The 18,884-nt window shown below is 37.5% G+C and overlaps 3 protein-coding genes across 4 annotated transcripts in view; 1 reads left to right on the forward strand and 2 right to left on the reverse strand.

The window, feature by feature from the left end:
* Positions 1–1,309, forward strand: part of lrp2a (low density lipoprotein receptor-related protein 2a) — a 68,932-nt gene extending 67,623 nt beyond the window's left edge. For both annotated transcript variants that reach the window (XM_084725185.1, XM_084725186.1), the window contains one exon: positions 35–1,309. In XM_084725185.1, coding sequence (XP_084581311.1) covers positions 35–205 — 171 coding nt within the window. In that variant the 3' untranslated portion in view covers positions 206–1,309. The remainder of the gene's footprint in view (positions 1–34) is intronic.
* A 1,405-nt stretch (positions 1,310–2,714) lies between these two features.
* On the reverse strand, positions 2,715–10,947 carry rdh1 (retinol dehydrogenase 1). Its single transcript, XM_084725187.1, has 6 exons — positions 9,689–10,947; positions 7,092–7,127; positions 5,692–6,022; positions 4,019–4,277; positions 3,063–3,226; positions 2,715–2,974 (listed from the first exon to the last, which is right to left on the reverse strand). Exons 1-6 carry the CDS (start codon positions 9,689–9,691, stop codon positions 2,751–2,753), a joined length of 1,017 nt encoding a protein of 338 aa, XP_084581313.1. The 5' UTR covers positions 9,692–10,947; the 3' UTR covers positions 2,715–2,750.
* Positions 10,948–11,076: 129 nt separating this feature from the next.
* dhrs9 (dehydrogenase/reductase (SDR family) member 9) lies at positions 11,077–15,684 on the reverse strand. The gene is made up of 4 exons (XM_084725188.1): positions 15,347–15,684; positions 13,425–13,683; positions 13,168–13,331; positions 11,077–11,404 (listed from the first exon to the last, which is right to left on the reverse strand). The coding sequence occupies exons 1-4, from the start codon at positions 15,657–15,659 to the stop codon at positions 11,187–11,189; spliced, it is 954 nt and encodes a 317-aa protein (XP_084581314.1). The 5' UTR covers positions 15,660–15,684; the 3' UTR covers positions 11,077–11,186.
* Between the last annotated feature and the right edge of the window lie 3,200 nt (positions 15,685–18,884).

An 18,884-nucleotide genomic window follows, 5' to 3' on the forward strand; every position in this document is an offset into this window, starting at 1 on the left:
TTTCAGCTCGTTCCCTCTCTGTGCGTTCGTACAGATGAAGGACGAGAAGCCTGTAGGAAGCAGCGGAGACTCTTCTGCCCCCGAGCCGTCTCCATTTGTCCCCTCCGCCAAACCTCAGAAGAGGGATCGTCCGAGCACCTTTTCGCCGACCGAGGACAGTTTCAAAGACACAGCCAACCTCGTGAAAGAGGACAGCGACGTATAACCCCCTCTCTCACAGACGGGAATCGAAGAAGAAAAAAAAAAAAAAGAAACACACTTTGCACAGAATTTATTTTTTTATGCAGCCTGTGTACAAAACTCAAATTGTTTTAGGAAAGAGAAAAACATTTCTATAGAATGAAGAAAAAGGTCTGCTGTGACTATGCCTTCTGACATTTCTTATGCCAATTCTTGTGTTAATGTTTTCTTTATTCTGATGTACTATATGTATATCTTTGCACTGAAGCTGCTGATAGAAATGTTAATAAATAAGTTGTATATTTGTAAATTTGAACAGTAAGATTTTTGTCAGAAAATATCTTTGAAATAGATCCTATGAATAATTCAACATAAACACAATAACACACATAAAAAGTGAGCTGCATCTGAATGTACAGTACTTATATGATCGAAGGTTATTAGAGAAATGTGTTGAGTAATGATACTTTTTTTTGCCACTGAACAAAACTGAAGATGTATTTATTCATCTTTCATGTTTATATACCTCATTTCAGGGCGGGAAACTAAATAAAAGCAAGAATAATTGGACTTTAACTTATGACATTCATTTTTCAAACATATGTGCTGCAGTATAAACAGACACATACTTATTGTCCTTAATCAAGCTAATTCCTACCTTACGCTCCCTGACTTTATAAATCAACATTTTTTAAAGTAATGGTATTGGAACAATGGCCAAAATTGTTTGGAACAATACTTGAACGTGCTCATGTTCGCTGCACAGAAATGAATTTATGTAGTTGATTATTTTGACACGACCTGAGGATGCAGTTTGTAGACAGTCGTTTTATAAACACGGTGACAAATTCTTAACTTCACAGAATGATTTATTTTGTATCGTAATGAGGACAAATTAAAAAAACTCTTATCTGTGATCGTTCACAACATGCCCACATGGTTTAAATTGCTGCTGCTGAGACATGAATGAATAAATTTCCTATTTTGTAACACAGTCGTGACGCTTTTTTCTTTACTTTGTTGCTTTCAGTTGTCATGTGTACGTTCTGTGGAAGAACTGAGCAGGTGAGAAAAAAATCTGGTGATCCATCTTCTAAGTCAGTCACATAATATGCAAAATACACTTTTTCATGATCTTTCAACAAAAAAAATATGTCTCTGGTGTCCAGTGGTGGACAGAGTACTGAAAATCTGTACTGTTACATTACTAAAATATTACTCAAATACAAGTAAAAGTACTGGTGTCAGAAAAATACGTAAGTAAAAGTATAAAATACTCAAAAACTACTCCGAATATTAAATGCTTTGGTCCTGTAATTTCATGGTAAGTAGGTGATAAATACCAAGTAATATATTTGAAATTACCCCCAAATTTCATGGTTTATTATGTGATAATTAGCAAGTACAGTTTTCATGTAGTGGGTGGTAAATACCAAGTAACATATTGAATTTATGGGTAATTTCTAAGAAATTTCAAATATGTTACTTAGTAATTACCATCCACTATGTGAAAACAGTACTTAGTAATAATCACATAAAGCATGAAATTTGGGAGTAATTTGTGGTTAATTTCTGAGATAATTATCCTGTATTTATCATGAAATTATGGACCTGGAAATTTAAGCGTTAGCTTGTTTTTTTTTTTAACCATTTTTAAGTGTTAGTTTCCCTGTTCATCAAATGGTTCCAGCAGACAAAACAAAAATTCAGATGAAATGTTTGAACATTAATTCAATTTGTACTCAGAACTCAATTATGATTTTGAAAGTAACTGAGTAGATTACATGGTGTAATAAATACTTAAGTACAAGGTACAGACTTAATTACAGTTATTTGAGTATCTGTAATTAGTCACTTCCTCCCCTGCCGACGTCTCCGAAGACTCCCAAAATATGAGAAGCTGCCATCTTCTTGCTTTTTTTTTTTTTTTTTTTGTATCAGTTTATGCCACATTTTATAAAATTAATTGATTTTAATACTGTATTTGGTTGACTTTGTGGAACGATTAATTTATTTATTGAGTAATATTTTTCATTCTTTCTATTTTTTTGTTTGTTAATTTTAATGCCTCTTGTGGCAAAAATGAATATTACAACAACAAACTCCTGACCATCCTGACCAGCAAAGCCTTTTTTTTTTTATCTGCCATAACTTCCTTTTACAGATTACAAACATAACATTTAACAGTTTATTGATTTATTTATGTATTTCTCTATTTGTTTTTGAGTTTGTCCATCCTGGTTCTCCACATGAAATTAATCGGGATGAAAAAAACTTCACCTGTCAAAACTTCACCTGTCATCCATTTTACAGGTGAAAAAAGTAATGAAAATAGAAAGATTATCCTTGCAAAACAATTTTTTCACCTGTATTTAAGTCATAAACAGAGAGGAGAAAACTATGTAGATGAAGCTTAGAAAATGGATCACCAATTATTTTTTTTCTTTCTTGCCTCTCAGGTCTCCTGTTCACACGCACAAACACTTCTGACAGAAAAATATCTGACACACAAACTATTTATTTTTTTATTTTTATTTTTTTTTTTACAGTGTTTGCATTAAAGGAGTGGTTTAGTTTCTTTCACCTTTGGGTGGAGGAAGAAGCACATTGACAACAAAGTCCGACACGCATGAAGGCAGGTAGGACAGAGGAATCCAGAAGAGCTTGGCGTCCCAGCCTGCACCATAACGTGTGCGTGGGAATCGAGCCGTCAGCGCGTGCTCCATACACCTGGTCACCTTGGAGATGTCTGAACTGCACAGGATGCCCAAGGAGAAGTTCTGAGCCTTCACGTCTGATGAGAAGAACAAAAGAGAGGAGTCATTCAGAACATCCATCTAACTCTGCTGCTGAATTATTGGTTAACTTGTGCTTCCACTCACAGCTGTCAAAGTATGTGTGTCCGTAGGAGTCTTTGACCTCCTGAGGAAGGCGGCTCCACAGCCTCTTCAGGTCAGCTTTAATAAGATCCACGTCGGTGACGGCTGTCTTGAAGAAACCGGGTTCAATAATGCTCACCTCGACGCCAAAGTGTCGCATGTCCTTCCTGACCAGAAGAAACAGAACATCGCGCTTCTGTAACGCATCGAGGACTTTTTTTTATGTTTCTGTCAGAGATTTTCCTTTGAAGGCAGTTAAGGAATGTAGTTTAAGGTCGTGTTATTGTTTAAACAGTTTGCAGATCGCTCAAATTGTTTTGCAGCTGTATGCAGTAAGTGGTAAACACTTTTCCGTTCAGGTCAGGTGCTTCTATTGTGCATGTTGGCTCACTGGAAAGGCTCGGCTACACTAAATGGAACGTGACCTTAATTAATATCACTGGTAACACCTGTGTTTACTGTTTCATGTCAACATGGCTGCCTGAAAAAGGTCTGTAATGCTACTTTACACACTACATTTCAGTGAGAAATACCACACTATTTTCTTTAGTAACCAGTTGCTTCTTTTAAAGTTAAGACTTTGCACTGAGAAACAATATAATAAGCTTAGAAAATACATTTTATTTATTAACATGAGTTGCTAACAGTTCCATCAGTGAGTGATTTCCCCTCTAATTTTCTCAGATGGTTTCATTTCAATAACTGTTCAAGCCCCAAAAAGGTAAAATTATACAATAGTTCACACACAAAAACTCCCCCACCAAAAGTAATTAAAGTAAAGTAATTAAAAGTAGCTCCACCTCGAGCAGCCACAACAGTAAGAGCATCAGAACAAGATTTTACTTTGTAAGCTGACAAATTTTGTGTATATCAACAATTATATTGGAAAATTCATATATATATATAAATCTGATCTAATCTTAAGAGCACGTGTGATGAACCTGTTGTCCTCCCACTACCTGAGGGAGTCGGAGAAGGCTTCCACTCCAAATTTGGACAGACAGTATCCTCCACCGGTGAGAGACAGTCTGCCCAGTATGCTGGCCACGTTCACCACCCTGCCCCGGGCCTTTTTCAGCAGCGGCAGAAACTGGAGAGTCACGTCGACGACTCCAATCAGATTCACGTCCAAAACCTTTGTGAAATCCTCCAGCTGCATCCATTCTGTGGGACCGATGGGTGTGGACCTGCCGGCGTTATTCACCAGACCCCACAGACCTGCAGAGGAAGGAGGAGGATAAAAATAACCCACTGATCAACTTCTTTTCTTACTCTGAACTAAAGGATAAAAGACTTGGTTTCACATATTTAAGATAATTTATTAAAGAGTATTTCTGAGCATGGTTAGGACTCAAGGACAGGGGTTCGCACACTCTGATAGACGGTGATTTGATTGGACCTCAAATGTTTTATTTATTCTAATCTTAAATTTCCAGATTTTGCTCTCATTTGTTTTCATATTTCTTTATTTTACGATACTAAAATAAATAAATAAATATCAAAAACGTTCAACAGTACTTGATGAATCATTGTGACCGTATGTGACCAGCCTTTCAAACCAAAAACTAATGAGACATCTCTACTCTGTTTCAAAGAATTGACTGTTTAATAATGGCAACCTAGAGTTGCTGAGAGTACTGAAAATCTGTACTCAAGTACTATTACATTGCTGAAATATTACTCAATTGCAAGTAAAAGTACTAGTATTAGAAATATACTTAAGTAAAAGTACAAAGTATTCATCTCAAAAACTACTCAGAGTATTAGTTACTTTTAACCACTGATGTCACCGTCACCTCTCCAAACTAGGGCTGCAAATTTTGTGTTTTCCTGAACGGAACAATTTATTAATCATTAATAATTTATTAGATACAAAGTTTTTTTCCCCCTCATTTCAATATTTTTCAGTGTTTTTTTTTTTTTGGTCATTTATTTCTCATTGTAAGTCAAAGTTTTCTTATTCAACAAATGGCTCCACCAGACAAAACAACAGGTGGGTGCAAATTACTGCCATGACTATTGATTAAATATACATGAAGACGTTTTTAATCGGTTAATTGGTCTTAACGGCAATTAATCATTAACATCCTTACTCCAAACATGTGCTGCCATAGTGTTTTTATTTGTTTTTCCGTTGTATGTCATTGTTTGAATTGTCACCTTATTGACTACTAAAATACAGATGAAAGATTTGAATATTAATTCAAATTGTACTCAGTACTCAACTGTGATTTTAAAAGTAACTAAGTAGATTACAGCTTGTACTGCATACTTACGTATGAGAAAAAGTACAGACCTGAAAATCTACTCATAAAAGTACAAGTACCCAGAAAAACTACTTATGAGTATTTGTAATCAGTTACTTCCACCACTGGATACAAGTACATATTGTATCCATACTGTATCAACCCGTAGTTCAGATTTAGGCCGTTTGAAGACGTTTTTCTGTATCTTTGGCTTTAAAAATGCAGACTATGATGTCAGTGTTTTCTCCCTCCTCCGTGTGTTAAACCCATCAGTAGGAGGATGATGAGTTGATGATGGGATGGTCCAGGTTGCCTTTATCTCTCCCAGTGCCTCACTCTGTCTGGCACCCTATCTGCTTGTACCCCCTGCCGTCCACCCGGCTCACCTCGCTCTCCGACCTCTCTGCTCACAAACTCCACCGCCCTCCTGATGCTCGTTCCGTCTGTAACATCCACCAGGAGGGTCTTCAGTCTGGAGGAGGCCGCGGCCGCCAGACCAGCTGCGCCTTTCTCCGTGAGGCACGCAGCCACGACGCGGAAACCTCGTCCATCCAGCTGTCTGGCCAGCAGGTTCCCGAAGCCGCTGTCGCAGCCTGTGATGAACACGTGCTTCTGACTGAAGCCATCCACCTTGTAGGAATCTCTGATGTACCAGCGGATGGCAGCCACAGTGGCCACAAGTAAAACACAGGTCAAGGCCAGGTGTGACAGGATGACCTGAAACACACAATCCACAGTTTTAACTTCTGTAAATCCTAGAGGAAACATTTTAATGCCTCAGTTCAAAAATTGAACTCTAGTCTGAAAACTTGAAGCTCCTGCATCGACCACAAGACTCCAGACCGCTGAACTTTCAGCACAGTTCCCCTGTTTTTACTCAAGCAGAAACTCTAAATCACATTTTTGCAAACATCAAAGCATAAATTAGCACACTTTGCATCATTTCACACACTTTGATTGCTTCATCAGGTTAAAAAAAAAAACAAAAAAAACACTGGCCTTCAAAATGATACACCCTAACTCTCACCTGTTCAAACTAGCGAAACACTTCAATCATGTGTCAGAGCATAAAAGAGGCCTCAGGTGAAGAAATGGAGCAACGTGGAGAACGGAGAAGAAGAGGAAGACTGAGATCAAGAGGTGCAGGAGGAGGAAGGACAGCTAATATTTCAAAGAAATCTGTACAACTTTGGTCATATCAGTGATACTGTGCACTGATTTCATCATGCATCCCCAGAAACACATCGTCCTGTTCTTGTTACACTTTTTTTTTCATGATTGCTTGCACACTAAAATGAAAAACCAGACACTCAAGGAGCAAAACCTCAGCTTAGACCTGCACAACTATGAGCAAATTACTTAACACACTTCTCTACATTTAACACAGAAATCTAACATGATGTTGCTTCTTTCATATTACAGTACAATACGGCAACGGTCTTCATATTTTATGTGCCATAAAATCACAACTCACTTTGGGATGAAAAAGCCTAAACTTTAAAAAAAAAAAAAAGGAGAAAAAAAGGAAACTATTTCTGCCCAATTTTATAGTTTTTAATATGCCGTGTTTGAATATTTATACACAATATAAGTTTGGAGAAGAGAGAACATGGTTTTGAGTGCAGTGCTTCATTTTGCAACAGATCTGACAAACTGGTTTCCTGTTTTCAGTTTTGTGTTTAGAGTTTTGAGAAACTGAGTTATAGATTGGGAGAAACCGCAAAAGGTAAATAAAAATGGTGGGAATAGAAGCGATTATAGTGCAAATAAAGAAAAATCAACTTACCTCTAATAAATATGACGCTAGATTGTCAGTTGACACCTGAGTGGGGGAAAAAAACTAGAGACATTTAGACCCAACACAGACAAACATGGAAGATCAACACTGAAATACTCTTTACTGTCATATTCATACTGTTAACTCCACCCACAGTGATTCTTCTCTTTATTGGGAATAAGAAGCAGTAATAAAAGCTGAATCTGCTTTTCTCAGAGGATCCATATTCATTATGTGTCGGCTGCTACCAACACTTATATCTTAATACTTCTCAAAAACAGAAATATAAAACAACTTTAGAAGAGCTGCTGTAAATCTGTCCAAACCCATCATCTCAACAAATAATGATATAAAAGAAAAACAACAACATTAACAGCAATTGTGAGACATTTGTTTGAGACAGGAATTAAAGAAAGGAAAAGAAAAGAGGGTACTTAAATAAGTAAAAGAAAAAAAAACAACCCTTCCCATAATAAAACTGTGGCCTGTGTCAAAATGCACCTTGCTCATATTCCTAAATAAATGTGGATAAACAGTTTGCCACAAACAACAGGAAACCCTCAGCTAGTTTTTCTTTAGTGCCCCCTAGTGGGTCAATCTGGCCATGGCAGCTGAGACATTGTGTAAAACTGAAATAAAAACAGAATGCAATGATTTGCAAAACCTTTTTGAGTTGTATTAAATTTAACTCAGCACAGACAAAATATTCAGTGTTCGAACTGATAAACTTTTGTGTAAATACGCGCTCACTCTGAGTTTGATGCTTGCAACATGTTTCAGAACAGCTGGGATGGGGTTCATTTGTATTAACCATGATCGGGTATTAAAGGGGCGTCATCGAAAGGCTCAGCTGTTCACAAGCATGGATGGGAAACTTGGGGATGGGGACGGGACGTGGACTTTGTGGAAAACAAATAGTCCAACAGTTTAAGAACAAAGTGGACAAGTGTTTCAGATTGTTTTCAGAAATCGTGGGCGTCATCTCCTCTGGGCTGAAGAGGAAAAGGACCATCCAGGTTGTTACCAGCGTTTACTTCAAAAGCCAGTCTGTATCTGTGATGGTATGAGGATGTGTTAGTGCCCATGGCATCATGGGTAACTGTCACATCTGTGAAGGCCCCGTTAGTAATGCTGAAAGGTACACACAGGTTTCTGGTGCGACAAAAGACATCAAGGTGACGTCTTCTTCAGAGACGTCCCTGCTTATTTCAGAAAGAAAATGCCAAAACACATTCTGTGCATGTTACAACAGTGTGTCTTCACAGTTCAAGTCTTCAGGTACTAGACGGACCTGCCTCCAGTCCAGACCTGTCCATCAGTTCAAATGTGTGGTGTTTTATGAAGCGTAAAATACAACAACAAAGACACCAGACTGTTGAGCACCTGAAGTCGAATATCAAGCAAGAATGAGAAAGAATTTCACTTTCAATACTTTGTTTATTTACAGTTTTTGTTTACTCTTTACAAAACGTCACTACTTTTTTGGAATTGGAGTTACAAAACTATAAGATGAGAAGGTTAATTATTACAAGAGGAATAATGAGAATTATAATACTTAAGTTTTACCCCTTAACCACAGACTGTAAAGCTAAATAAAATCTTGTGGAAAAAAAAAAGAAGTAATTTTCAGTTCGTGTGGTGAAGACGTCCAGAGAGGATCATAATGACTGAAGGCACCATAAGAAGATTTAGAGCCGTTTTAAATGTGAATCCCTTTTATACAATAACACATGTAATTTTAACAAAGACAGGAATTTAGCCATGCATGTAGGTTTGAACTCGTGGTACTATCTGGTACACTTCAGAGCAGTTTTGAGGTACTTGTATTTTACTTGAGTACTCCCATTATGTGGCACTTTATACTTCTACTAAGTCAAATTTCAGAGGGACACGTTGTATTTCGTACTCGACTACATTCATCGGACAGCTACTGTTACCTGTTACTTCATCAGCTTTTAAAATATTTGTTATACTGGATATTAAACAACACAACTGTAGATAGAACCAGCTACGACTCAACAGTTAAATACTGTTTACACATCAATTAATCAATAATATTAACCCAATAATATAATATATAACAAAACACTTTATTTTTGCTCTGTGTCTGAATACTTCCTCCTCTACTGTGATATACCAATATATTATATTATCATATATATCAATTGGATGTTGTTTACGGTGCTTAAATTATTTAAAATTGGACTTTTCCTCATGCATACCACACACAAAACCCCTTTTACTTTTATTTTATTGGGTTTTATAAGTGGAGATCTCAAAATCTGGACAGAGAAAAAAACAAACCTGCATGCATGGCTTGACACCACAAGAGTTAAGTGGGAAAAGTTTTTGTTTTTTGCTTTTTGTTTTTTGTTTGATCCTTCAATGCATCAGTTTTCACTCAACCACCAAGTGGCATCAGATCTCATGAAGCTTGTTTGTGCAAAAAAACACAAAATCGTTCAGTTAATTTTACTTCATATGAATAAAAATAATGAAGTTATTATGTTCACACCAGCTGTGAGTTCACCTAATGAGCATCAAAGCCAATTAATACCAATTTAAGCGACATAAAATGTGTAATAACAATAATAATGCACACATACCATGGCTACAGTGGTTAAGATGAAGATGAATCGTCCTCATCAGAGAATATGTGTGAAGTTACGATCCTTGTTCAGACGCTGGAGTCACGTCAGGGTGTGACAGTGAGCCTCAGTGTGTCTGTGGAGTCAAGGTCCACAGTGGACAGAACAGGGTTGTGTAACAGACCACGCCAGATTACATGACCCCCGTTCTTGATAACTGGGTTCCCCTTTCACCTCAGATCCGCTCTGAAAACCACAACTCAGACCAAAGGTTACACACACACACACACACACACACACACACACACACACACACACACACACACACACACACACACACACACACACACACACACACAAAAACACTGTTCTGTTCTCCGGTTTGATGTTATTTAACAGTCTGAGGAACGGGTGTAAACAGAACAGGAGCCAAAGTCCATCAAGAACAATGGTTTTACCCGTCAGCAGACGTGTGACACTTTATTCAAGATCAATATAATCAAATAAAGGTGTTAACTAGAACCATAAAGGGTTCTTCAGCTTGTCCTCATGAGAGAACTATTATTGCTTCATGTTCGAACCTTTTATAAAGGTTCCACTTTGAAGCCTTCTGGAGAGTTCTACCTAGAAACATTTGTGCAAGATCTCCCACAAAACCAACTATGTTAGGTTCTATGGAGAACCTTTCTATGGTGTAATGTTCCACCAAGAACCCTTTTCAGGGATTCTGTCAAGAACCTTCTGGGTTCTACCAAAGAACTTTTTTTATTTCAAAGTTTTCATCTAAAATTTACCTAAGGAGTTCTACCGAGAACCCTTTTATATTCCAGAGGTTTTATCTGGAACCCACCCAGGGGGTTCTTCCAGGGACCATTTTTATTTCAGAATTTCTATCGAAAACCAACCCAACACGTTCTTCCAAGAACCCTTTTGTATTCCACAGGTTTTACTTAGAACCCAGTCAGGGATTCTACCGAGAACTCTTTTAATATTCCAGAGGTTTTATCCAGAACCCACCCAAGAGGTTCTACTGAGAACCCTTTTATATTCCAAAAGGTTTATCAAAAATCTTTTCTCTTATCTTCTCTCTTTTATATCATGGTACAAAGAACCCTTAAAGAACCTTTGACGAAAGAGTTCTCCAAGGACTTCAACAATCTTTGAAGAATTCTTTAATTTAAAAAGGTTCTTTGAATGAAAAGTGTTCTTAATGGAACCTTCAGTCATATAAAGAACCCTTGACAAAGGGAAGCAAATGGTTCTTGGTATTATTATTATTATTATTTCTAAGAGTGTGTGAGATCTTATATTCAGTCCTGCAGAGATGATGCTGTCTGCAGTTCAGATAAAGGTGCAATGACGAAACAAACAGGTTTCACGACACGTAAAACGCTTTTCTCCTGCCGTCAGTGGTTTCAATCTTTATGTGCAAACATTTATTGTAGTGTAAATAAAAGACACAAAAGCATCTTAGCTCAACACTTTTCTCCAGTTACTGATTTCACAGAAACTACAGTTAAGATGTTTTTGGTTTGGGGCTGAACTTTACAAAGAACGGATCCGTGATGCAGGTCGGCATGTACGACAGAGGCAACCAGAAGAACTTTGCGTCCCACCCAGGAGAGTAGCGAGTGCGAGGATGAACGGCAGAGATGGCGTGTGCCATACAGCCGACCACCTTCATCAGGTCCCCGTCCGTGAACAGCTTGAACCGTTCGTCCAACTCTCCGAGAGCTGAAAGACAAACATGTCACACGTGTGGTTTATTTACACGGCACTGCAAATTAGTAGTTCCTAAAGTTTCTTGTGAGGAGCTTTACAATCTGGCACTGATTATAAGTAAAATGCAGCCAAGGATCAACTGGTACATTATCAAATAATGAATCCAAATTAAAACACTGAGCTGATCACATCAGCTGAAACAGCATAGATGTGCAATTTGTCCATCAGTAAGCATGAAGTTCAACATACAGTATATGAATAAGTTTATAGAAACTAAAGCACAGTCTCAGGAGGGTATATTTTCTCTTATTTGTTTGATTGAACGTAAAAAAAAAAAAGATTACATGTACACTGGAAAAAAAGAAATGCATTATTTGAATATGGAAAAGACAACAGCCACTGAAAAGAACAAATTAACTCAATTAACAGTCTACTGTACGTCTTTGAGCCTGAATGGAGATTTTTTTTTGTTCAGAGTTTTTTTTTGCCTCCACACTGGTGGCAGCCATGGTGGTTAATGTATTTATCAATTTTTTATTAATGCACAACACTGTTTAACTATTGCCTCTAAGATGTCACACAGCTGTCCGCCACTAGTCGGGGCTGTCGCTCCAGCAGAGGACAGTGCCCCTGTCTCCTTGTGCTAACGCCCGGGTGTCAACCAGTGTGGTAAAAAAGTGGGAGACAGTACATCTGATAAAAACCAGTTTTTCAGTATTTTGACCTGGGAAATTAAATTAAGGCTGTGTGTGTGTGAACTGTGTAGGGTGTGTCAGAGTAAAGTGGCATTAATCACTCCAGCAGAGTGACGCATAACCACATTCACCACAGGCGTGTGGACATTAACCTGCAAGGAGAGCAGACCGCTGCTGCTAACAATGTAAACATTATGACTTCCATTTTTTACCTGCAGACTCGGACTGGAAAGACTTTCACTTATTTTGTGATTTAGTGAGTTTAGCTGTTGTTTAACTAAGCGAGTTTGTAGGATAATGCGCAATGTGCTCATAATGCAGAGCGGCACACATTTCAATAACGGAAAGAAAGATTTGATCCAACTTTCAAGCTATGGATTAGAGAGCTTGTGTATCATCTAACCTTAGAAAATATTCATCATGCTACCGGAGGCTGTGCCCTTAACTGCTACATCACTTAGCAACAATTTCTAAATCAGGTGGAAAAGATGGAAGCCTTACAGATAGCCTCCCCTTTTTTCCCCTGTTTCTCCTTGTATATCATCTTATTTTTGTCTTTTTTTTCTTCTTTCTTTTTCTTTTCCCCTGAACTTGTATATTTCTTTGTGTGCATTTGTTTATGAATTGTTTACTTGTGTGATGGGATTTTGTTCAAATATATCAAACTGTACTTCAAATTGTATTTTGTATAACCTGAAAAACTGATTAAAAACAACACTATGAACAAAAAACCAAAAACAGCTAGCGTTATTTGGTTATTGAAGAATGTGAGTAACCGTTTGAAAATGGCTCTTAATACACTTAATATTTTTTTGAATCAACCTTATCAATGAATAAACTGCTCAATTCTAAATATTTTCTGATTGTTTTCATTCTTTTAAACTCATCGACTAGTCTAAATTTAAATTTCTGTTTAATCAACAGGGGAATTAGTTGCCCACATCCCTAACGTGCACCACTGAACAAGATCGTCTCCTCTGTGTTTGTCAATTATTCTGTGATGTGTTGAGCTATAGCAATAAAAATAACAGCAAAAAAATAAAATTATTATAATTTATTAACAAAGGTGCAGCAACTCACATGTCTCCAAGAAGTCATGTCCATAGTCGTCCTTCACGTCCTGAGGCAGCTTCTCCCAGAGCTTCCTCAAGCTATTTTTCATTAACCCTGTGTCAGTCACGTTTGTTCTAAAGAAGCCGGGCTCAATGCAAGCCACCTTGATTCCAAACGGCGCCATGTTTAAACTGAAACACAAAGAGGGTCGCTGGAGGTCAAGGCGACGCTCGTGAGAATAACAGTGAACTGTATGTGCAGCAAGAAAAGGCAACATCTCTCACCGCAGGCTGTCGTTGAAGGCCTCCACGCCGTACTTGGATATGCAGTAAGGTCCACCGAACGGGCTGATGCGCCCAAACACGCTGGCGACGTTCACCACTCTGCCTCTGGACTTCTTGATGAGAGGGAGCACGCTCAGTGTGACGTCGATCACGCCGGTCAGATTGACGGCTAGCATGGACTTGAAATCCTGTATGGTGAGCCAGTCAGTGGGACCAGAAGGCACGGCGACTCCGGCATTGTTCACCACAGCCCACAGACCTGCAGCAACACAACAACATCATAAACACAAAGAGCTGAGAACCGTGAGTGAAGTCACTGCTTCAGTCTGTGTGTTAATCTGTATGTTAATTACTAGAGTTTGAGTGAGAGGAATAAAGATAAAACATCATATTAAAAAGAAATCAAATGAAACAAAAATAAGTAGCAAATATGAAGCTGCAGCCATCAGCTGGTTAGCTTAGCTTAGCATAAAAACCGGAGCCGGGAGAAACTCCACATATAAAAAAAGTCACAAATTAACATTTTAAATTTGGTTTAGTTTGTGCAAAAACCAAAGTGTAAAAACAACTATTTCACACCATTTTTGGCTTCCGCTGGTTGCCTACCAACCAATAACTGAACCAACAATAACAGAAAGGCACACATCAGGAAGTCACTATACCCAGAAAAGAAAAGAGTCCAGGCTAACTGTTTCCCACTGTCTCCAGTATTTGTGCTAAGCTAAGCTAAGCTAAGCTGATTGGCTGCTGGCTGAAGCTTCATATTAAGCAGACAGACATGAAAGTGGTATCAATCTACTAATTTTTTTAGTTAGTTGCTGAGGGATGAGAACGAGAATGAGTCAGTTAGCTTAGTCTTTTTCCTGCCACGGCCTCTAAAGTCGGGGTTTTTGTTGCCCGTCTAACTCAAAGGTGGCCACCTTTATTGGCTGCCGCCTGTGTTGAAAATTGTGAGAAAAATATAAAACTGCAATTATTTATGCCAACACCTTTGACCTTCCCATTTTAGTGAAAATTACAATTTAAAAAATTATGATAAAATTACGATTATGACTGAAAAAATCTATTCCCTTTTGTTTTATCAAAAAATAGGTCCAGGAGAGTGAAGTGTGCAGAAAAATAATGAAACAATCTGTAACTGAATATTAACTTCTGGTTCAAAATAAACAGTGTTTTTGGCACAATCTTTGTTTAGTTTGTTTAGTTTAGCCTAAACGTTGATCCATCTTAGTGAAAACCCTGAGATGCTCAGGCTGCATCTGGTTTGTGTTACAAAGGTAAACTGAAATCAAAGAACAATCTACGAGATCTTCAATACTGTGAACGCCATCTTGTGTTTTTTTTTTCCCCTGCTGTCTGTGGATCAGCAGGTGATGATTTGATTACTGGCTCTACAAGAAATGCCTGTTTTTCTTCTTGCCATTTCCTTGAAGAAGATCTCGTAGATTGATGCATTTAAAATGTAGACATTTAATCATTCATACTTTATAATAATTTCAAACTTAGGAAAATTAAAAATTGAAAACTTTATTTTTAATGACCTTTGCAATACCTTCACAGCCCACCAGGGGGCCAAGGACCACACTTTGGGAATCTCTGCTCTGAAAGATTTTGCAAATCAGTGCATTATGTTTTTATTTACGTTTTACACAGCATCTAAACTTTGTTGTAATTGGGATTATACTTAATAAGATGCAAAACTCAGCGTCTTTTTTTCATAAGTTTAATGTAAACAATGCTAGCAGCCTGTGAGCGCTGGAGAAACGGTACAGAAAACATTATTGGTTAAATACATTTCTAATCAGTTAAATTCTTAATTGCGATCAGTCATTAACATTCCTACATAATATCTGTAAAGGGATAACCAAACATTTAATGTTACCAGTGTCATGTGACAACATATAATAAGAAAAGCCACTCACCCTTCTGTCCAACCAAAGTCTTGATGAGCGCTGCTGCTTTGGCGACACTTTCAGAGTCGGTGACATCGAGGTGGAGGGTCGTCAGTCTGTCGGAGGCGCTCTTCTTCAGCTCGTCCTCGCCTTTCTCAGTGTAACAGCCCGCGATCACACGGAAGCCGAGCTGGTCCAGGTGTCTCGCCAGGAGGTTACCAAACCCACTGTCGCAGCCTGTGATGTAGACATGTTTATCCTCCCTGTTGGGGACGCTTTTGCTTTCCTTGTACCAGCGATAGACGAACCAGAGAGGGACCAGAGCGAGGACATACAGGAACATTTTTCTAGGACAAAGACGAAACCACATCATTATTGTACTGTTTGCATTATCTTTAAAATAATTAAATAACTCACACTGACATTCTACAGATTTCTAATGTTCAGCTGTAAAACTGTACAAACAAAGATTTATTTAATTACACAAAACTTTGATAAAAACATGCAAGACAGAAAGAGAAATACTGCAAGCACATTAGGAAAAGACAGCTGGTCTACTGTGTTTCATTTAATCATCACTGTGACTTTATCCATGTCTTCTGTCTGTCCCCTGTCAGAGTTGTTTTACTCTCTTAAAAAATAAAGGTACGTAGTACTATCCTAATATACTGATGTGTCACAATTTGAGATAGAGATATTAATAATTAATCATTAATCGCTATTAAGAATTTAACCAATTAAAATTTGTTGAATAACGACAGACAGACAAGAGCAGAGCCTTACTGTTTTAATATTCTGTTCATTTAAATTGTTTGTGCTTATTTTGTGAATTGTTTCACATTACTAATGTGATGCTGCTATTGGTTAATTCAAACTTAACCTGAGAAAAACATGTTATTATTTATCGATTTTTTACATGTTCAACTATTGGTGTAATTGGTGCAAGGTGTAATTTAAAACAGAAAATGATTGGTTTTTTTTTTTTTTGTATATTCTGATATCAGTGTAAATGGCCTTACAAGGCTTGCAAGCATCAAATAAGCATATCTCCTATTATATGCATATATTATTCAGCCTAGCTTTTCTAATTTCCCAAACTTTAAAAATAAAATTACCACGCATTTTGAGACTTGGTGCAACTTTTTCTCAGAGCAGATGAGGACAGAGGACAGGCTGAGACGAGTGCAGACCTCACCCATGAGCTTGCCAAAGCCTGTACTTGGAAGTCCTGCAAAACCACACCCACCCACCCACGTGGAATACCAAGTTTTTAAGGAGTCCCCCAATGCCGCACCCTTGTATTATTGTCAAACTTATGGTACTTTAAAGGTGTTAAATAAATATGACTTTATTTTATATTATTATCACTATTATTATTAAATAAATAAATAAGTAAATATAATCATAGCAGACGGTAACACTGGCCCCTGCCTCTCAAACAGCCTGAATCCGCCACTGACACAAGAACTGAAGCAATGAAATCTATAGGCAGCTGTTTAAATGACTGATTAATGATTCAAGCGCCAATAAATGTGCTAATTCCAGCCCCCAAAACACGGTTATTTACTATGTTTTTTCTTTGCCCTGAAAGCTGAACGTGAATTATAGACACGTTAGGATGTCTGTACAGATGATGCACAACTTACCACTGACTTATTGTCAGTTGAAGTTGATTTTAAGAAGTTAGAACTGATTTGGTCTCACTGTTTCCACGATAAACTACGAAACACAAGTGACTTCATGGTCCAAAGTCTAGACTGAAGCAAACGCAAACAACAGCAGGAATACTGTGACTTATTTTAGACTTATTCATTTGATAAAAGTTGATAATGCTGTTTGAACGGTGAATGTCAAGTCTTGTATATAATCCAGTACGTTGCAGAGATTCAGAGAGCTAGAACAAGGCTAACTTTGATGAATATCTCTTCAAGAGAACAAAATAGAAAACTTACACGTTTATTTTCTGCAGTCAGTTCATTAGTCAGCAGAGCAGCAGGATGTGAACCTCCACCAAACACCCAGATGGCAGATATGAGTAAAAAGTTTGTTTTGTGGCTATTTCACTGTAACTTCCGGGAAAGCCATCCGGTCTCTTTCCACCTGAAATGAGGTCTCCTGCTGAGATCTCGCGAGAGTTATTATTTTAACCCAAACCACGATCTCACACAAACCCAAACCGAGTGTTTTTTTTGCCGCTAATTAATCTGAGCAGATCTTAACCACAAGCTCTGTCAGATTATGAAATATAATTAGTTTGTACAGGATGCACAATGAAAAAAAGCAACGCGGGAAAATCTCGCGAGACTTTAAATCTAGGGTTCCCATCTAGGCACGATGGTCTCTTTTCACCTGAAATGATGTGCTGAAAGAGCGCCATCTGCAGATAGATAGATAGATAGATAGATAGATAGATAGATAGATAGATAGATAGATAGATAGATGTCAGAAGGGAAAATAGACTTCCAATAAATATAAAACATGCTGTTTTTTCACTTTTTTTTTTATAACAAATAATAGGGCTTGAGAGAAGCTAATAAGCAAAATAACTGCCAGAAAAAAATGAAGTGTTTATTGGATCTTTTGACACTTTTTTACTATATCATTTACATGTATGATATTTTGATACACTGGGAAACAATAGCAAATATTATTCACTGCTTTTGGAAACTCTGGCACATCTCAGTTGGTTTGGTTGTGTTTTGTTCAAACAGCAACCATTTTATTTTGCATTATACCATCAGTTATGATAGGCCAGGAACTGTTTTTATTGAAAAGCAATTAAAAATACAGTTATCAGCAAGTGCTCACCTGTTCATAACTGTGTGCAACATGCAGTACATGTGATTAGAATGAGAGCAAGTGGCATAAGCAAGTGCATGTATAGAAATATGTAAATTTTAATTCTGTATTTAACTTAAATTGACACGTCAGTCTTGAATTAGTTTGTTTAACAGTGTATTTGTGATTTTGGTAAATTATGTAAATGATAATCATTAAATTAATGATTGAGAGATTCACAAATAAAGTATCTTAATTTAAAATATAAAGTAATTCTAGATCATTTCACTAAAGTAATATTAATGTTCCACTACACAGGTCTATATTTGCACACAGGTGTCATTATGTGCCAGACAGCCATCAGCTCTCTGTAAGAGAGACGCAACAGTGTTATCACACAGCGTGTCTTTGATTAGAGTCCCTCCTTCCTGTGGTTTTATCAATCACCTGTGTTGTGAATAATACCTGGCTGTAAAAGAAGGAGCAAATTCCTCTCTGCTACTTGTCCTAGCGAGCATTAACCCCGCGGACATCTGCTTATCTGCTTGATCACTATTAATGTGTCTCCATTTCCACTTTCAGTGAATCATGTATTTAATATTTTTATATTTACATACATATTTATACACGTGAAATGAAGAAACTCTACACTGTCAGGTAGTTCAACATTACAGTGATGGAAAAGGAACCAATGGATGATCGATCTAATAATAAAAGTACCAATGACACACAAAATTCATTATATTTTGAAACTATCTGAAAAAAAATAACTAGTGTTCTTTTTACCTAG

This window comes from Lutjanus erythropterus, chromosome 8 (genome assembly GCF_056507025.1).
Source record: "Lutjanus erythropterus isolate fLutEry1 chromosome 8, fLutEry1.hap2, whole genome shotgun sequence".
In the NCBI taxonomy this organism is placed as follows: Eukaryota; Metazoa; Chordata; class Actinopteri; order Lutjaniformes; family Lutjanidae; genus Lutjanus; species Lutjanus erythropterus.

Coding starts and splice junctions, on each gene's coding strand:
- rdh1 (XM_084725187.1), bottom strand. Junction 4,278..5,691: donor CAGAGAGGTCGGAGAGCGAG/GTGAGCCGGGTG, acceptor CTTCCTCTGCAG/GTCTGTGGGGTCTGGTGAAT. Junction 2,975..3,062: donor ACACACATACTTTGACAGCT/GTGAGTGGAAGC, acceptor TCTTCTCATCAG/ACGTGAAGGCTCAGAACTTC.
- dhrs9 (XM_084725188.1), bottom strand. CDS start 15,659: ATGTTCCTGTATGTCCTCGCTCTGGTCCCTCTCTGGTTCGTCTATCGC. Junction 13,332..13,424: donor GCCTTCAACGACAGCCTGCG/GTGAGAGATGTT, acceptor TTTGTGTTTCAG/TTTAAACATGGCGCCGTTTG. Junction 11,405..13,167: donor ACATGACTTCTTGGAGACAT/GTGAGTTGCTGC, acceptor TTTGTCTTTCAG/CTCTCGGAGAGTTGGACGAA.